At 43.7% G+C, this 16,930-nt stretch overlaps 1 protein-coding gene across 1 annotated transcript in view; it reads left to right on the top strand.

Annotated features, from left to right (window-relative positions):
• The window catches only part of LRP2 (LDL receptor related protein 2), a 148,796-nt gene that overhangs the window by 115,174 nt on the left and 16,692 nt on the right, over positions 1-16,930 (top strand). Inside the window, exons 59-67 of the mRNA XM_057746520.1 lie at positions 343-459; positions 1,209-1,325; positions 2,192-2,333; positions 4,583-4,701; positions 7,884-8,012; positions 11,016-11,147; positions 12,073-12,204; positions 13,868-14,011; positions 15,399-15,564. Of these exons, the coding sequence (XP_057602503.1) occupies positions 343-459; positions 1,209-1,325; positions 2,192-2,333; positions 4,583-4,701; positions 7,884-8,012; positions 11,016-11,147; positions 12,073-12,204; positions 13,868-14,011; positions 15,399-15,564 (1,198 nt within the window). The remainder of the gene's footprint in view (positions 1-342; positions 460-1,208; positions 1,326-2,191; positions 2,334-4,582; positions 4,702-7,883; positions 8,013-11,015; positions 11,148-12,072; positions 12,205-13,867; positions 14,012-15,398; positions 15,565-16,930) is intronic.

Raw genomic sequence — 16,930 nt, 5'->3', positions numbered from 1 at the left:
ACGCAGACCCAACACAGCCAATAAATAAAATAAATAAAGATACAGATATTTTAAAAAAAAGAAAAAAGAAAGTCATGTTGAATCCTATCAGAGCTCATCTGGAGTTTCAGGAAATCGAAAATTATCTAAAGGTGAAATCACCTTTGGACAAACTTTTTGACAAGGCCATTCTTTGCAGACTTACAATTGAGGTGGAAAGTCTGTGTTTGGAGGCGAGACAGCCTGGTACTTGGCACACAGGAGGGCGCTGGGCACAGAGGACACTTAGGCCAGTCCCCAAGGCTGTCCACACTGGGTGTGACTCCTGGTGCCCTCTGATGACCACGTGGCTTTCCTTTTCAGCGCCCCGGGAATGCTCAGAGAGCGAGTTTCGATGTGACGATCAGAGCTGCATCCCTTCTCGATGGGTCTGTGACCAGAACAATGACTGTGGGGACAACTCAGACGAGCGGGACTGCGGTAACTGCCACAGCTCTTGAGGGCTTTCCGGAGCGTCTTGTGCTAGGGTCAGCGTGTTGTTCGGAATAGGGACTTCGCATGTGTGTAAGGTTTTCCAGAGTACAATGACTTCTGTGTAATTTATGTAATATATAAACCTTGGCATTACAGTGCCTTCTGCTTTATATATATTTTCCATGCTTTATGATAACCTTGTAGCAGTCTAGATCAAAAATAATAGGGGAAAATCGCAAGAGAATTTAAAAAATCTCATTTTAACTTAAACCTCTGCTGGAAACAGGCTTTAATCTGCATGGAACTTATAAGCAAATAAAAACATCGGTCTTCCTGCTGTTCTCCAGAAAGTGGCCCTGAGAGATATATACTGCTGTAGCTCCCTGGAGCTGAGGTCAAAACCTTAGAACAGGAATCATAAACCCCAAGTCGTTTTTATAGCTGGTGAAGGGTTGAGTCTAAGGAAAATCAGCATGCAAAACAGTAAAAGTTGGGGAATTCAGGTTTTTGAGGAAAAGTTTAAGAGAGAGAGAGAGATTTAATAGCGGAGAGATTAGTATTTCCAGCTCCGTATCTTGAACGGGGAAGGTGTCAGTTTTGAGAGTTTATTTACTCGCTAGCCACAAGTTGTGGGTTTGTTGTGAGTCAGTCACGGGGTACGCATAGAAATGTGATGGAAGACTTACTACGCTGCACAGAGCTGATGGTTGTCTAGAGTGCCCAGGCATCCTGGAAGTGACGGTCCTTCTTTTCAGAGATGATGACCTGCCATCCTGGGTATTTCCAGTGCGACAGTGGGCACTGCGTTCCTGACCAAATGAAATGCGATGGATTTGCCGACTGTCACGATGCCTCTGATGAAAGCTCTTGCCGTAAGTTTCTAGACACTGTGGCGCCATTTACCTGAAATGCAGGAATATGGCCAGCATTTCGACCCAGCCTCTCCCATCAGCCACCACTCCTTAGATTAGCAGGATATAGATATTTTCTGTTCAGCATTCGTTGGTAATTATCAGTTTACCTGGGGCCTGAGGCACCATGTCCATGTATTTCACAGCAGTCATTCAAGCAGATTTCATTAGTAATATTTCAAACAGAGAATATGTTAAGTGTCTGCGCTGACGGAAGTATTTATATGTTATCGGCTACTCTACGAATCATTAACTGGATAAAAACTTTGCAGGGTAAAGAATATTCGAGCGATAAATAAATGGGTGTTTGCACATACTGAAGTTACAGCGTTAAAGATCTTCTGAATTGAAAATGGCATATAAAATTGTTTGAAAATATAAAGCCAATATGATCGTTGGCATGTTAGTCTTTGTGAATCACTGAATAAATATTAACTGTTGATAACTATCCATGATGGACTTTGTTGATGATGTGGTCGCCACATCTTAAAACCTGGTTTCCAAGAGACTGTGTAAACGAATGATAGGAAAAGCCAGTGCTGACACCGCTGAAGGGTTGCACTTGCCTATAAAGAAAAAGTCCAGTGCTGTCCACAGAATGACGCATGGTCATTGAATACTGGGCTTGGTCAGCTATCCTTAAGAAACATTCCATCAGGATTTCAGACAGCTTAAGGCCACAACACATCTGGTTGAAGCAGGAAGAGCAGGCTATAATGGAACTCTTCCCATTAGGAGAACTCTTTCCATAGAGGAGAAATAGATGTCTAGCTTTCCAAGAAGCATCTTTTTCTAATAATTAGAATACGTCTCCTCCCCACCAACAGCCACGCGCTTCCCCAATGGTGCATACTGCCCGGCGACTATGTTCGAATGTAAAAATCATGTTTGCGTCCAGTCATCGTGGAAATGTGATGGTGATAACGACTGTGGTGATGGTTCCGATGAAGAACTTCATCTGTGCTGTGAGTGAGAGAGATTGGGAGGTGGCGTGGTCAATGTTTCTGACGTGGAGCATGTGATCCTGGAGGGAGGTTGTGCCATTTTTGAGTCCTGGACGCTAGTCTGCAACAGGGTGCTTTCACTTGGCTTTCCTGCTTAGTTCTCTACTTGGGACATGAGAAAGTTGGGCAAACATCCATAGTTTTAAACATGTTGTGGCCTTCGGAAACAATTTGCATAAATAGAGGCAGATCGATTGTGGTTGAAGTCTGAGTTGGGGTGGGAGTGTGTATCTCTCCGGCTCCACCTTACTTTCAGTGCCCCTCAGAGCACTTCCACCAACCCCGCCTAGAGCTTCATAGAACGCCTTTAGGACATCTTAAAACTGGTAAACCCGTAACGTCACTTCACTTCACATCATAATTCAGACCTATCTCATTCCTTTCTGTTTAGTGATGCGTATTTATTTTTTAAACCAGGGAATCTCAGTTTGGGCACCCATCAGAATCACTTGGGGAGAGGACTTTAGTCTCCTGACTGAGAACTACTGATTTTAACAAAGCAAAGGAAAAGGCAGTTTGTTCTGGTCATTTTGTATCCTGCTTTGAGTCATTGGAGAGACCCTAGGATAGTAGTTCTCCAAGTGTCAGCTCTGTGCCAGGGGAGTCAGTATCACCTGGGAATGTGTTGGAAGCACAGATTCATGGGCCCATCCAAACCTCTGCCGGGGGGCCCAGCAATCTCTGCATTAATAAGCCCTCCGGGTGATTCTGATGCAAGTTAAAGGTTAAGAATTTCATGGAAGTGAAAGCCATCCACACGGGAGAAGATACTCCCGGAAACATTCCTCCTGGAACTCCTGATTAATTCCTAGTCTGACTTAGCTTCAGTTTGCTTCTGAGGGTCTCATCACCTCTTCCATTCAGCTTCTTAGAGTCATCACTATTCATTTTAAGCCCAGGGATTTGACTCTAGAAAATGGTATATCAGAGTATTCCTTCCCTCCAGAGAACTTGAATTAGCATACATTATATTTTCCCAGTGGCATCTCCACATTTTCCTTGCCACATCTTTCCTTATAAGGAACTTACCATGCTTTGTTTTGGTTTCACTTGATGAATCTTGAAAAATATCTTAAGCATGTGTAACTTTCAAAGAAGTCCCCAGGAAGTTGCTTCCCTCTGTAAGAAAAGTGCCCATGGTTAGTAAAATTAGACTTTGGAGAGGCAGAGACATAGCCACGTGAAAAAGGGACCAATATTGTTTAATAACGCTGCATTTGCCTTTCAGAACAAATACTTCTTGCAAAGTTCTATTAACAGTACTTCCAGGAACCAGCCTTTGGATCTGATTTTTTTCCCCAAACCTCAGTACGAGTCTCTCCTCTTGCTCCCTGTATGTGGTACCAAGGCAGAGGGAAAATCAAGCAGCCCAGGTCCTCCAAGGGAACAAAGAACACACATGTGTGTTGAGTTCACTGAACTCCTGGTACATGTGTGGAGGACCATGTCCCTGTACCAACTAAGGGACCTGGGTTCTACCCACGGGTTCCTCCAAGGGGCACGGACCTCAGCTAGAGGTCTAACTCTGAATAATAGGATGAGTCAGGGTTTGATTATGAGATGCGAGCATTAAAAGTAATAGGTGAGGGAATTGAGGAAGGAAATTCCATCAAGGTGTAAAACTTTAATGAAAAGACTTCATGTTCTGGAGGCTCAATGACAACTCTGGTCAGAGTGACAAACAGTGGCCTCCTGGGTGTTAGGAGAAGAGTTCACGTGTGGTCCTTCAGGCCTCTCCAGCCTCCTGGCCACCGTTGTCCTCCTCCCTCAGTGCTCCAGCCACAGAGACCTTTTTTTCAGGTCCAGAAGCCTTCCATCTCCTTCTTGCCTCAGACTCTTCCCGTGTGAAGCCTCTTCCGACCCCTCCTCTCCCAGATCTACCTCGGATCTCCCCAGTAGATGTTTTCACAGCACGTGTCTTTATCACAGTTGTGGTTGAATGGTTAATTTGTAAAGTCTGCTCCTCTACTAGAATAAAAGTTCCATGAGGATGAGGACTGTGTCTTTCTTTTTCCCGACTGAATCTGGTTCCCAGCGCAGCGCCGGGGTGTCAGCTAGACACTCAGCATGTATTTGTCGATTGGTTAATCGGATAAGCCGATGAGGGGATGAATCAAGCAGGCCTGGCACTGGCACGGGAGTGTTTTTAGATGTTGACCCTTATGTTCGGCTCTTAACCTGTGCTTTTGCTTTTCCACCTTGTGTTTCAGTGAGTGTGCCCTGTGATTCGGCATACCGTTTCCGCTGTGACAACAATCGCTGCATCTATCGCCACGAGCTGTGCAACCAAGAGGATGACTGTGGAGATGGCAGTGACGAGAAGAAGGAGAACTGTAAGCAAACCTCAAAGGGGAGAAGGGAGAAAAGAAGGGCCCCCAGTTGTCTGCAGTTTGCAACACGTACCTCAGGGATTTCAGTTTGTTCTGTAGGGGCTTGAGTTGCACCCGAGTGCAGGTCTCCGTGGACATTATTGTTTGCAAGACCCTATAAACACGCGTTACTCAGATGCTTCTTCCTGTTTCATTTGAACCAGATGTTGGCAAGATCCTTAAGAAAGTGAGAACAAACACTAAACAGCGGTTGAGTCCCACTTCACAAACGAATGGTTTATCTCCTTTCAATGATGAGGTTTGATCACACCTGGAGTTTCTATTTGCTAATCTCGGGATGGGAACTTCTCAGTGCCCCGCTGACAAGATCCTGTTAAGTAAGGTCGCGCTGGTGTTCACGGAGCGTATCTCATAGCCTTCTTTAAAATGAAGATGCATTTCCCAGAGGAGAAAAACGATAGGTTATTTTAAGAGATAAGTTTCAAATCGACTGCATTTAATATTTTAGATATTGAAAAATCTGTGCTTTTCCATTTTGAGACTGTTTTAAATCTATCCATTGAAGGAGAGAGTTGATTCATTTTCTGGGCAATTTCACTTACCTAGAAAAAGTCAGTGAGGAAAACTATTTCTTCTGAGTCCAACTACTTTTTTTCCTAAAAGGATATTATGTGGGAAAATTTACATAAATGCTTAACTTTTCTGTTTTCTATTCCTTGTATTGATTGGCCTTAGAATGCTTACTGTCAGTTGCCATCCCAGATGGCCGTCCAGGGGACTGGGTGTCAGGGGGACTGTGACAGTATTGCCACGTTCAAGTTTGTACCCTCCCTCTCCCTCCCCTTTTTTGGGGCAGAGATGAACCTGTGGTTATAACATTGTTAATACGTTTATTTGAAGCATAGCACAAAAGAATGAAAACCCAGAAGTAAAACCTTTTTTAAAAATTGGGGCAGGTTTACCCTTTTCCCTCTTCTTTTTCCATTTCCCCTGTGAATCATGCCATTTTTTAATGGAACCAGACATTTGTAGCATGTGGTCAAATCCCACAGTGGAGAAAAGGGGTTAGGAAACTTTTATTCTTCCCAAGGAGCAGGATGTTAGAGGCGTCACTGCTAGTCATCACAACAGGTTGAACTGCAACGTTTCAATGGCTTAAACCAGCAGAGGACTAAAGTTTGAAGGTCAGGCCGTTCCCTCCATTCTATGCAGAATCTTCTCCTGCTAAGGCAGGAGAAGAGAGAAATGGAGGAGACAGTTTCCTAACTTCCTGGGCCTGGAAGTGACAGGTGTCACTCACGCTCACAGTCCATTGATTGGAGCTACTCCCACGGCCCCTATCTAACTACCAGGGCGACTGGGAGAGGCAGGGACGTGCATGGATTTATAGTGAACGCCATTGGTTTCTACCACAGTTTACCCTGGAGTCACTAAAATTCCCCGCCCACTTTTCTTTCCATGCAGAGAGCACTGTTAACCCTTCCGCAAGGGACAAAACTCAGAGTGCCTTTCAGTACATGAAATCCAGGAGCTCCAGGTGACAGGCACTAGTCATGCCATCAATTCCAGACGTGTTTCCTCTGGGTCTGGAGACCCATAAACTAAGAGGCTAGTTTTATGTGTGACCCTGCCCCCAGTAGACAGTGGTAGAACAGGGGGTTCATAATGGAAAGAAACATCCCCATTGGGAAAGAAAGAATGAGAGACTCATTGCAATCACCGTTCTGTAGGAATTCAGAAACGCCACTGGGATAGGGGGACACATGTTGGCCCAGGACAGTCTGGATTTATGTCTGTTGCCCTAGTGGAACTGTTAATGGTGCTCCTTTCACTCTCAAAGGCGTATTGACGTGGAGCGTGACTTGCGCGTTCACCCTGTGCAGACATCGTGAAGGCCCTTACGGTGGGGAGAGGAGGAGACCCATTGGTGAAGTCAAGACTCCGCTCTTGGAGGAGCGCCTACGCCCATTTTTCCTTATTGTCTCTGCCTCCGCCCTTTGGGAGTGTTTCCTTGTCTCTTTCCCTCTTCCAGTGAAGAGGGAACAGGGGAGTATGCCCTCGTTAGGGGCAGTACAGGCTTCCCAGCTACTCCCTGCTTCTAGAAGGTTGGGGGCCCAAGAGTTTTTTCGTCTCAATCACAGTATTTTGGTTTATTCGGTCATGTGTTTCAGAAACCGAGCAGGCTTTGATCTGCTTGCTTCCAGTTAGTTCTAAATGTCAATAACCTTACTCAGTGTTTTTGTTTGTTGGTTTCGGTTTTTTGGTTTTTTGTTTTTGTTTTTTGAGACGTAGTTCTTAAATCTGTTGCATTTCTTTGCTTTGTTTCCCTCACGCACCTTTGTCTCAACTTTGTCAGTTATATTCAGGCCAGAAAAGTAGACAGTGAGTCATTTAGTTCAGCTAAGAGATTTGACTGGTCCTTTGTGTCTCAAAGCTTTCTTAAACTTTGGAGTCTTATATCATCTAAATGCAGTAGGTTTTCCGCAGATTGCACATTTCTGGACATTATTTTCTTTGATGTCTACTCATAAATCAACCAGTTCTGCACCCAGCTTCTCTCTTTCTTGCCAAACTCAGGTAATGGCAACCACTCCATTTTCTAACCTCTTTGCCCAGATTGACAAGTTCAGTAGGCATGTGGTCTGCCTTCCAGTTTTTCCAGGATGACAGCTTCATAAATACTTTGCCGCTGCATCACACGGGCCTCCATCTTTCCTTCCTTCAGAATCCCTTTCCTCGTGGCCTACCTCCTGACTGAAGCCAATGCCAAATGTTTGGGGGTTTTGTTATGGAAGTGCCCTACTTCTGTATTCTTAGGGCAATTAATCGTAGCAACCACGACCAACACATCTCAAACTCTCAGTGGTGTGATGCAGCAAACGCCAATGCAGGTTGCACGCCCGCCTCTACCTTGTAGCGAGGCTGCCCGATACACGTGGCTCCTAGGCTGCTGAAGCAAGGAGGCACACGGGCTTTAACAGCTGCAGCTCGGAAGTGACACATCACCTCCAACTCAGAGTCCATCGGCCTGAACTAGACACATGGTCCCAGCCTAACTGCAAGGGAGACCAGGGATTGTAGGGAAGCACAGGCGTATTTGTGAGAAATACTGTCTCCACCCCAGAAGGAGGCATCTCGTTTCACAGAAGAAAAAGCTTTGACTTTACCCTATTCTTAAATTTTAGGTGTAGAACCGACTCCTAGACCTTGTACCGGAGATGAATTTAAGTGTAGCAATGGACGCTGCATCTCGCAGCACCTGGTGTGTGATGACGTCGATGACTGTGGTGACCATTTTGATGAGACGGGATGCAGTAAGTAGATGCTTATTTTTACGCTTCGTTGTAGTACCTGAGGTTAACCTGCGGAAAGCATGCAATAACGTGAAGCAGGCAATAACCGCGTTTCTCTTTAACATACACGTGTTCTGACGTGCAGTCAGGCCTGTTGCTACCTGTAACTGAACACTTATCCTGTACCGGACGTTATGCTGCACACCACATGCATCACCTCATTTCACCCCTGTAGTAACCCTAGCAGCTAGGTGTTGTCTGTCTCTCTGCCTCTCTCCTTTAAACAAGTGAGGAAACAGGTTAAACAGCTTACAGGTTAAATAAATCCGCCATGTCTTCCTGCCATTAAGAAATCGAGTCAGGATTTGAACTCTGATCTACCTAACTGCAGGGCACACCCTCTTCCCAGTTCACTCAGTGCCTCTCAGCACCTCAAATCTATTCATTTTGTGTCTTAGTTTATACACTTTCTTCATCTTAAGCCAAATGCAGTATCTTTGGCACATAGGGAAAGAGAGGTTGGCAAGAATGGAAATGTCGCGAGGGACCTTGGAGGGAACACTTATTTCTGAGAGATGGTTTTGAGTAGGAAAAGGATGAGGTATACAGTCAAGGGATGATTCTGGCTTAATATTGTGATGGAGGTGTTGGAATGGCTCACTGGTAATGTGCACATTGGTGCTCCTTTATAGCGTTTATGAAACGCTTTCACATACACTCTCTAACTTGTCCCTCAAGGTAGTGCCTGGGGATGACTGCTGTCATGTCTAGCCATATGATAAAGCTCGGAGAGCTGGAGTACCTTGCTTGAGGTCACAAGCAAGGCGGAGGCACAGTCTGAACAGTCCTGGGACTCCGGGCTGGAGGAGCTGCCTCCGAGTCCCTCTGCCACTAGCTGCGCCGCTTTAAGTGCCTACTGACCTCACCAGGCCTTGATTTCTTCTTAGGAAGAAGGAGGGAGGTCTCCAAACCGCACAAGTCTGGGCTTAGTCCCCTTCGTGCTTTCAACTTAATCGCCCTTTTCTGAGGCACCCCAACGATTTCCTGACAAATTTTCTCCTGTGTGAGTTACAAAGGAAGATGAAGAGGCGGCCCTATTGAGCTGGTTTGCTGTTTGTTTCACACACTTTCTCAAGGGGGCTTGGAGTTTTTGACATAATAATGTGACTTGATCAAATGTTTAAAAAGCATAAACATGATGGAATTTGCAAAACTCAAAGGTAGATTTGGGTTCTGATGCCTAGAGACCGATATGTGAATGGTTACAGGACTTTGAAATATTTCCAAGTTACGCTTGGGTCAAACATTGGCTTCTCTTTTAGTTGCCTGTGCCAATTAAAAGGCTTAAAATTAACCACAGTACTTATAATTCAAGTGACATTTAATTAAAAGCAGGATTTATTTAAAAGAAATAGGTAGCACAGGCATTAATATGGTATGGAAGCAGCCTTTCTTTTCAGATATTAAGCAGATCTGTGATATGGAATTCAGTCTTACTGCAGTGGACTAATTTGATTAATATATAGAATTATTTAAAATACCAGTTCTTGGGTGCTGTGAATCCACTTGCTTTCCTTTTCTTTTCCCTTTCTCCTCTTCTTCCTCCTCCTCTTCTTTGAAACAGGATCACTGAAGTGTTTTGGACCTCAGGGTGCAAATATTATTTATCTGATTATAGAGATAGATTGACCTCTATTTGTCTGTCTGGTAGTTCTTATTCCTCCTTCGTAAAATGGAAAATACAGTGTCTACTTCCTAAATAGAGTGTCATATATCTGGGTTGGGGGAAATCTTCTGTGAATTAAAATGGTGATTATTTTCAAATGAAAAAAGTTACAGGAAAGTCTTTACACTGGAGGATGAATCTCATAATCTTATAGGGTTTCTGGTCTTGTCAAGGACTCTTGCTTCCCAAGAGTATAACTCATTCAAGGGAACACTTGGTCCAGAAATTTCTACCTCCTGGGATCCCTAATCACATTATAGATTTTAGAGCTGGGAGGAGATCACAGATCCTAACGCTGTATTTGAGACTCAGAGAGGTTATGTGACTGGTTCATGTTGATAAAAGTAAGGTCATATTATATTGAGTAGTGGAGACATTGCTTACCAACCTTGTAGAAATTTAAAAGGTAATAGAGAAATACGGTGAGAAACTTTATGCCAACACATTAGACAATTAGGTGAAATGGACAAATTCTTAGACACAAAATGCTGAAACTGCCTCAAGAAGAAACAGAAAATCTGAACAGACTTATTTAGCGATGTGTCATCATTAAGAGCTCAGACCAGGCCTTTATTATAAGAGTTTCACGTATAAAGCTTTGAAGTGTGAAATCCAAGAGCAGCATTCCATTGAATGTCTTTGTACTTTGTGTTTTTGAAACTGAATGTTTTTAGTTTATTCAAACCACGTATACGCATAGTCATTGTACCTTAAGGGACCCTGAGAAGTGGCTAAGTTCACTCCACTGCCTATGATAGAAGATAGATGGATATAAATCTGTGTTTATTTAAAAGAATTGAGTCAGGAGATACCTGTATCAGTGTCTTTTATTTATACATGAGTGTGTATATATATGCATGTATATATTATTTATATATAAATACTATTTTACGTATAAATACTATATTATTTATATATAAATGCTATTTATATATAAATATAATTATATAATATTGAGATGGTGGGGCAGGTGCTGACGGTTGTAAAGAGTCCCTGGCTTTGTGACTCTGTCCAGAACTGGGTGCTCTGAGGATGAGCCTGGCGGGGTTGTGTATAATCAGAAAATTGCCTCGAGGATCTAACATTACGTATATTTGTACAAATGGTATTCAGGCCGTTACCAGACAGATATCCCTGTACAGAGGTGTCCGATACTCTGCAAAGCTTGTGGAAAGGGGTCATCTCAAGACAGTCTATACTTGGCTCTCTGTAGGTGTTCCGGTACGCCACGCGACTGCTCATCTGTGGCTCATCTGCTTTGTTCCTTTCACTTCTAGAGCTGGGGTTTTGTTTTTCAGATACAGGAAAAGAAAGATCATGTGCTGAAAATCTATGTGAACACAACTGTACCCAGTTAAGTGAAGGAGGCTTCATCTGCTCCTGTAGACCTGGATTCAAAGCCAATAGTTTTGACAGAAACTCCTGTGAAGGTAGAGTATATTTCCTCCAGTTCCTCTTAGGAGAACCTTGTACTTTTTTAGGTTCTCCGCTCATTCCCTTTTACTAAACACGGTTTAATTCCCTTCGTGGGGCTAAGCTCATGGTCCTAGCTCATTCAAATACTCAAGGATGCCAGTTGTTTTTTCCCCACGCTGTCTTACTGGTACCAGAGCACTGGGCAATAGCTCCTCTTCAGTAACGTCTGTGAAATTGATACGATTCATGAAGGCCTGGGTGATGATGGTACTTATTGTGACAATGTGTGAGGTCAAATTTTCTTTTAACACACACAAGCCTTACTTTCTTCAAATAACACATATTTGTTACACACCTCATGTCAGATGTAAATGAGTTCCGAGGTGTGTAGTCCTAAGGGAGCCTGTCAAGATGGTAAATATCAAGTAAGATTTTAGGTGCGTGTGATCATTTAAATTTACTGTTTCTGTCTCATGATGCACCACTCAGATGATCAGAACAGTTCTTTTGAGGGCTGAAGCTTAAGAACTCAGTTGAAAAAAACATATCAATGACTCCCCTTCCTGAAGCCAGTTAGCAAGAGGGAAGTGGTACCAAACACCAACAACACAACAGCTGCTTCCCAAAAGGGAAAAGCTTATTCTGCTGTTTACAGAGTCAGACTGCTTCCATTTAAATCTGGCGTTTGGGACTTTGGGTTCAGCAATAGTCCCTACCTCAGAGAGTCTTTTTGGAAGATTAAATGAGGAAAAAACACGAAAAGCGTGTGAAGCAGTATCTGAGACTTGGTCCATGTGCCACAAACGCCGGCATCGTTGCTTGTGTTCACCTGGACTCTTCACATCCTTCCTGTTTGTGAATGTGGATGTAGACAGGAGCCGGGTCTCTAAGGAATGCACGGGAGCAGATGTTGCCCACTTGGTTTTATTTTGCCTGCAGACGTCAACGAATGTGAGCACTTCGGGGTTTGTACCCAGCGCTGCCACAACACCAAAGGAAGCTATGCGTGTTCCTGTGCCCAAGGGTTCAGGTCTGTGAGTGACGGCCACGGAGGACGGTGCGCAGCGGACGGTACGACGGGTTGACATAGGGATTAACCTTCGAGTGTGGGAGGAAATAAACTTCAGAGTCTTATTTTTTATACTCACCAGCTACTTCTCTTCCAACACCCATCCGCTCTCTTCTCCTCTCTCCTTCCCTGCCAAATTAAGACAATAAGCACAACCCCCCAGCAAATACACAGGAGTTAAAACAAGAGTCATGTGTTACTTATTATTCTGGATTTAGCCTCTGGTCCACCTGGATAAAAACTTCAAAAAGTGGACAGGATGTCACTCTCCAGAGGCTTCAGACAACAAAATCTTCCTTGTAGGACGGTGGGCAACAAAACCCCTCACTCCACTGAGGTCAAGGTTTGAGGCCCAGTAATCCCAAGTGGGTCACGTCCACTGGGTCACAGCCAAGTTGGAGCAAATCAGGGACACTCGGTTGACAAGTCTTGTTTTTATTTTTCGTGGACTGCTCATCACAGACAGAAAGAGTCTGGCTCATGCACGACTTCAAGCATTAGCTCTGTGTGTTAGGTTAATGCCAGCATTTGGGAATCAGGCCTGAGTGAAAGCAGTAATAAATACTAGATAGAAATGATTAAAAAAAAAAGCGTCATAGTTCAGATTTCCAGAGATGTGCCCTAAATCAGCATATCTCAGTTAAGGGATCTTTATGATCTTACAGATTCGAATGTAAAGTTTGTAATTGAGTTTAAGGACTTGATTAGAAAACAGCATTTTTATTTCGCGAATTAAGGGTAAAATGGCTGTTCAGTTTCTTCACACAAATTGGGCTTTTAAAGCATCCGCTTGACTAGCATACTTAAATATTTTACCCTCCAAGCATTTTTGACACCCGAATGAAAACTAGGGTAAAGGCATTCGAACAGTCAGTGTGGATATTAAGCAGCAGATTAGAAAATGTTTAACTCTCCTAACTAAAGAGATGACTGAAATAAATTAGAATATTTATATAAAACATTATGTCAAGATAAAGGAAATATATAAAATGAACTTTCGAAGGTTACTCAAATAGGATTCGATTGACATTATGCAAGTAAATTAAATTAAAAAAATTCTAGACAGTGCATCTTGGAATGAGTCACCATTTACATAGCTGTTTTAAGTAAAAAAAAATTGTTTAAACCAAGAACAAGCTGTTTTTTGTCATTAGCTAGAAGCTAAATTGGATCACAGAGCTGATTACCTGCTAAAAGAATCGTTAAAATCTATCAGTAAAGAATGAGAAATGAGGACTTCCAGGGGAACTTTTAGTAAGACTCTGCATGTTGTATTTCTTCTGTGAGACTGAATGTCTACCATCTTGTCTGTTTTATTGTCAGTGAAAAAACAAATCAGTGAAAAAGAAGTAGCTATCCAGGGGTCTCAGTCTTGGCTTTGCTTTAAACTGTTGCCCAAAGATAAAGAACTAATAATATCCCTACCAGAAATGTTAGCTTTCTACCTGAAATAGAGACAGGAACGTCAACAGTCACAGGTTTTGCAACCCAGTTGGTGGTCCGCTCTGTTGGTTAGCAGAGATCAATTCCTAGAAAAATTCGTTTTTGTTTTTTTTTTTTTTTTTTAAAGGGCAGGGAGGATATCCACTGTTTTATATCCTACTGCTATAAACAAAAGTTCAAGTAGCATTCAAACAAATGAATCCGCCCTTCATTTGTTTATAGGTAACCCTCCCTTGCTGCTACTGCCTGAAAACGTGCGAATTAGAAAATACAACCTGTCCTCTGAGAAGTTCTCCGAGTACCTTGAAGACCAGGAACGCATTCAGGCTGTGGATTACGACTGGGATCCGGAGGGCACAGGCCTCAGTGAGTATGAGCTGTGGCATCCGTCCCTGATATCCGTGGAATACATCGAATGATAAGGTGTTGCACTTTGGGGAACTTATTTTTCATGAGTGAATGTTGTTGCCCGAGTGGAAGAGGGTGCTCCTCCCACCCAGCGTGCTCCAGACATCGTAGCCTGGCCAACGTAGAGTCCCAGTCCATGCTTCTCGTCTTCTCACCAAAGCTTCTCCCATCTCTGGGCACTGTCCTTTCAGGACCACCTCATATCCCTTTGTTTACTATCTCCTGTCTTTGCTCCTCCCGAGACGGTTCTTTTCCCACTGTTGTACACTTGGAAAATTTCTATTCAGAGACCCAGTTCAAAGTCACCTCCCCTCTAATATCTTTGATAATCCCTCCGGGCACAGTTCTGTGAGCCTGTAGCATTTTATACGGGCTTCTACTAAAGCACGTGTTACATTGAGTTATAGCTAGTCATCCATGCAGTTTTCTCCCTACACCTTAACCGTGTGCTCTTTGGAGACAGAGATTGAATCGAATTCATCTCTACGTGCCTGGCATCTGACCCAACACCTAGCACAGTATGTGTGGTGGGTGTTTGATGAAGGAAAAATGAATGAAGCTTGCTGTTGAGCCTCTCATGGCTCTGTATGGCGTGTGGGAGATGGTCGTGGGGCAGGGAAACCTGTGTTCTATGCCTGTCTCCCCCTTGCACTAGCTTTACGACCTTAAATCATTGTAACAGTTCTTTGACTCTCCTTGTCTCACCTGTAAAATAAGAGCAGTCATCTTGTTCTGCCTGCCTCCCTCCGAGAGGTGTTTTCAAGATCAAAGGAGATCATAGATGCGAAAATGCTTTGTAAACTGTGTGAAGTAATATTTGATGTTGTTGCTTTTTCACATTAGTGATATAATGCAATAAACATGTCAAGAATCGTTCACACCTAGGAAAGTATGTGCCTTGAAAGTCACAGTCTTCCTACGCTTTTCAAAATGCCTGCGGCCCGATATCCTTTAGTCTCTACGTAAAATAAGACCCCATGTACACAGCTCCTTTATTGCCAGTACGGACTCAGCTCTCAACAGCTTTCCTCTGGTTTATCTGTACATTCTGTTTTGGAAACTAGGAAATGATCCTCATGGGGGTAAATAGGCTCTCTGCTGAAATATATTTTAATGAATTACTTTCAAATAGAGAGGACTGTTAGTATCAGTGTTATCAGTTGAAGCATCTGTAGCTAATAGCTCACGTATGATAGGTTTTGAGGTTTGATCACACGGGTTTAATTGAATGGTTGGTGTTATAGGAACACGGAGGAGGTAGAGAATGAATGCACAGTACTTCGCCTGATTAGACCCTTGCCTGATGTTCGAAACACGCCCCTGACCTGTGTGTCTCGCCTCCCAGGTGTGGTGTATTACACTGTGCTCGGGCACGGCTCTAACTTTGGTGCTCTCAAACGTGCCTACATCCCCAACTTTGAGTCCGGCAGCAATAATCCTGTGGAGGAAGTGAGTCTGGACCTGAAATACATAGTGCAGCCAGATGGAGTAGCAGTGGACTGGGTTGGAAGGTATGTTCACCTTCGTTCTCCTCTTGCCTCTTCTGTTTTCCTGGCCGCAGCTCCCCTCTGCTCACCTGCACACGAGTTAAACTGGGCCAGGTTATGGGTACACTCAGCCTCGGGGGCAGCTGGGTGACGCCTGGGCTTGCTCTACCCCGGCAGCTACCTCCGCTTACCCAGTGCGTCATATTAAACCTTATCACTTCCTATATTCTGTGTGTACCATGGAAGTTTTGACCTTGGGAGAAGCCCCAAGGTCAAGATTATATCTAAGAAATATTATTTCTAGGAGAGCATTCTTGCCAACAGAGTTCTGGATTCCAAAATGAGCTTTCAGTGTGGCAGCACTGTCTATTTTATGAAGAAATGGGATAGGCTTGTGTTCTACCAGCAAAGCAGCTGAGATGAAACATTTTTCTTTGTGGTAGTTATTTTGAGGAGGAATAATCCACCTGTTGTGTTAAATTTTAGCAGGTATGTTGTCTGAACAGATTGGAAATTTGACTTTTCTGTTTAGTCTTTAGGTTTCATTTAATAGAGGTGTTAGCTTTTTTTTTTAAATAAATATTTATTTATTGGCTGTGTTGAGTCTTCGTTGCTGTGTGCAGGCTCTCTCTAGCTGCAGCAAGCGGGGGCTACTCTTCTTTGCGGTGTGCAGGCTTCTCATTGCACTGGCTCTAGGCACAGGGGCTTCAGGGGTTGTGGCTCACGGGCTCTAGAGCACAGGCTCAGTAGTTGTGGTGCACGCGCTTAGTTGCTTCGCGGCATGTGGGATCTTCCCAGACCAGGGATCAAATCCATGTCCCCTGCATTGGCAGGCGGATTCTTAACCACTGCGCCACCAGGAAAGTCCCAAGGTGTTAGCTTTGATTTGCTCTTTTAGACCTTCTAGAACCCCAGGGACCAGAGCCAGACATTTTGGATGATGCCTAAAGAAGAACCTTGAGTAGGTGTGTCATTGGATAGTTGCATGAGAGGCACGCTGATGTGGAAGAATTAGTAAAGTCCTTCTTCAAGGAAGAGCTTTGGGTTGGAATGACATTTATGGGAATGTGATTATATTAGAATCAGAACTCAAGCATTTGTAGAATCCCTTATGTCCTTGAAATGAACTAATAAAGGAAAATGTTTGCTGCGCTCTGGGAGAACAGGGAGTCATTTGTAGTATTAATTTTCACCTTTTCACGCACTTTGTCTAGTGTTCCTGGAAGACTTGAGCATCTCTGCAGAAGTTAAGTAGGTACCACTGTGCCTGCAGGATAACAGGAGACTCATTTCAGCAACTTCTGTCAGGAAATAAGACCTCAGAGAGTCAGGAGCTGGAAGCTCTAGACGTTAGCACTTCCTTCTGAAAACCAGCCAGGCAATGGCAGAT

The sequence above is a fragment of the Hippopotamus amphibius genome, chromosome 8 (assembly GCF_030028045.1).
Source record: "Hippopotamus amphibius kiboko isolate mHipAmp2 chromosome 8, mHipAmp2.hap2, whole genome shotgun sequence".
NCBI lineage: Eukaryota > Metazoa > Chordata > Mammalia > Artiodactyla > Hippopotamidae > Hippopotamus > Hippopotamus amphibius.
This window is presented reverse-complemented; position numbering and strand designations above follow the sequence as displayed.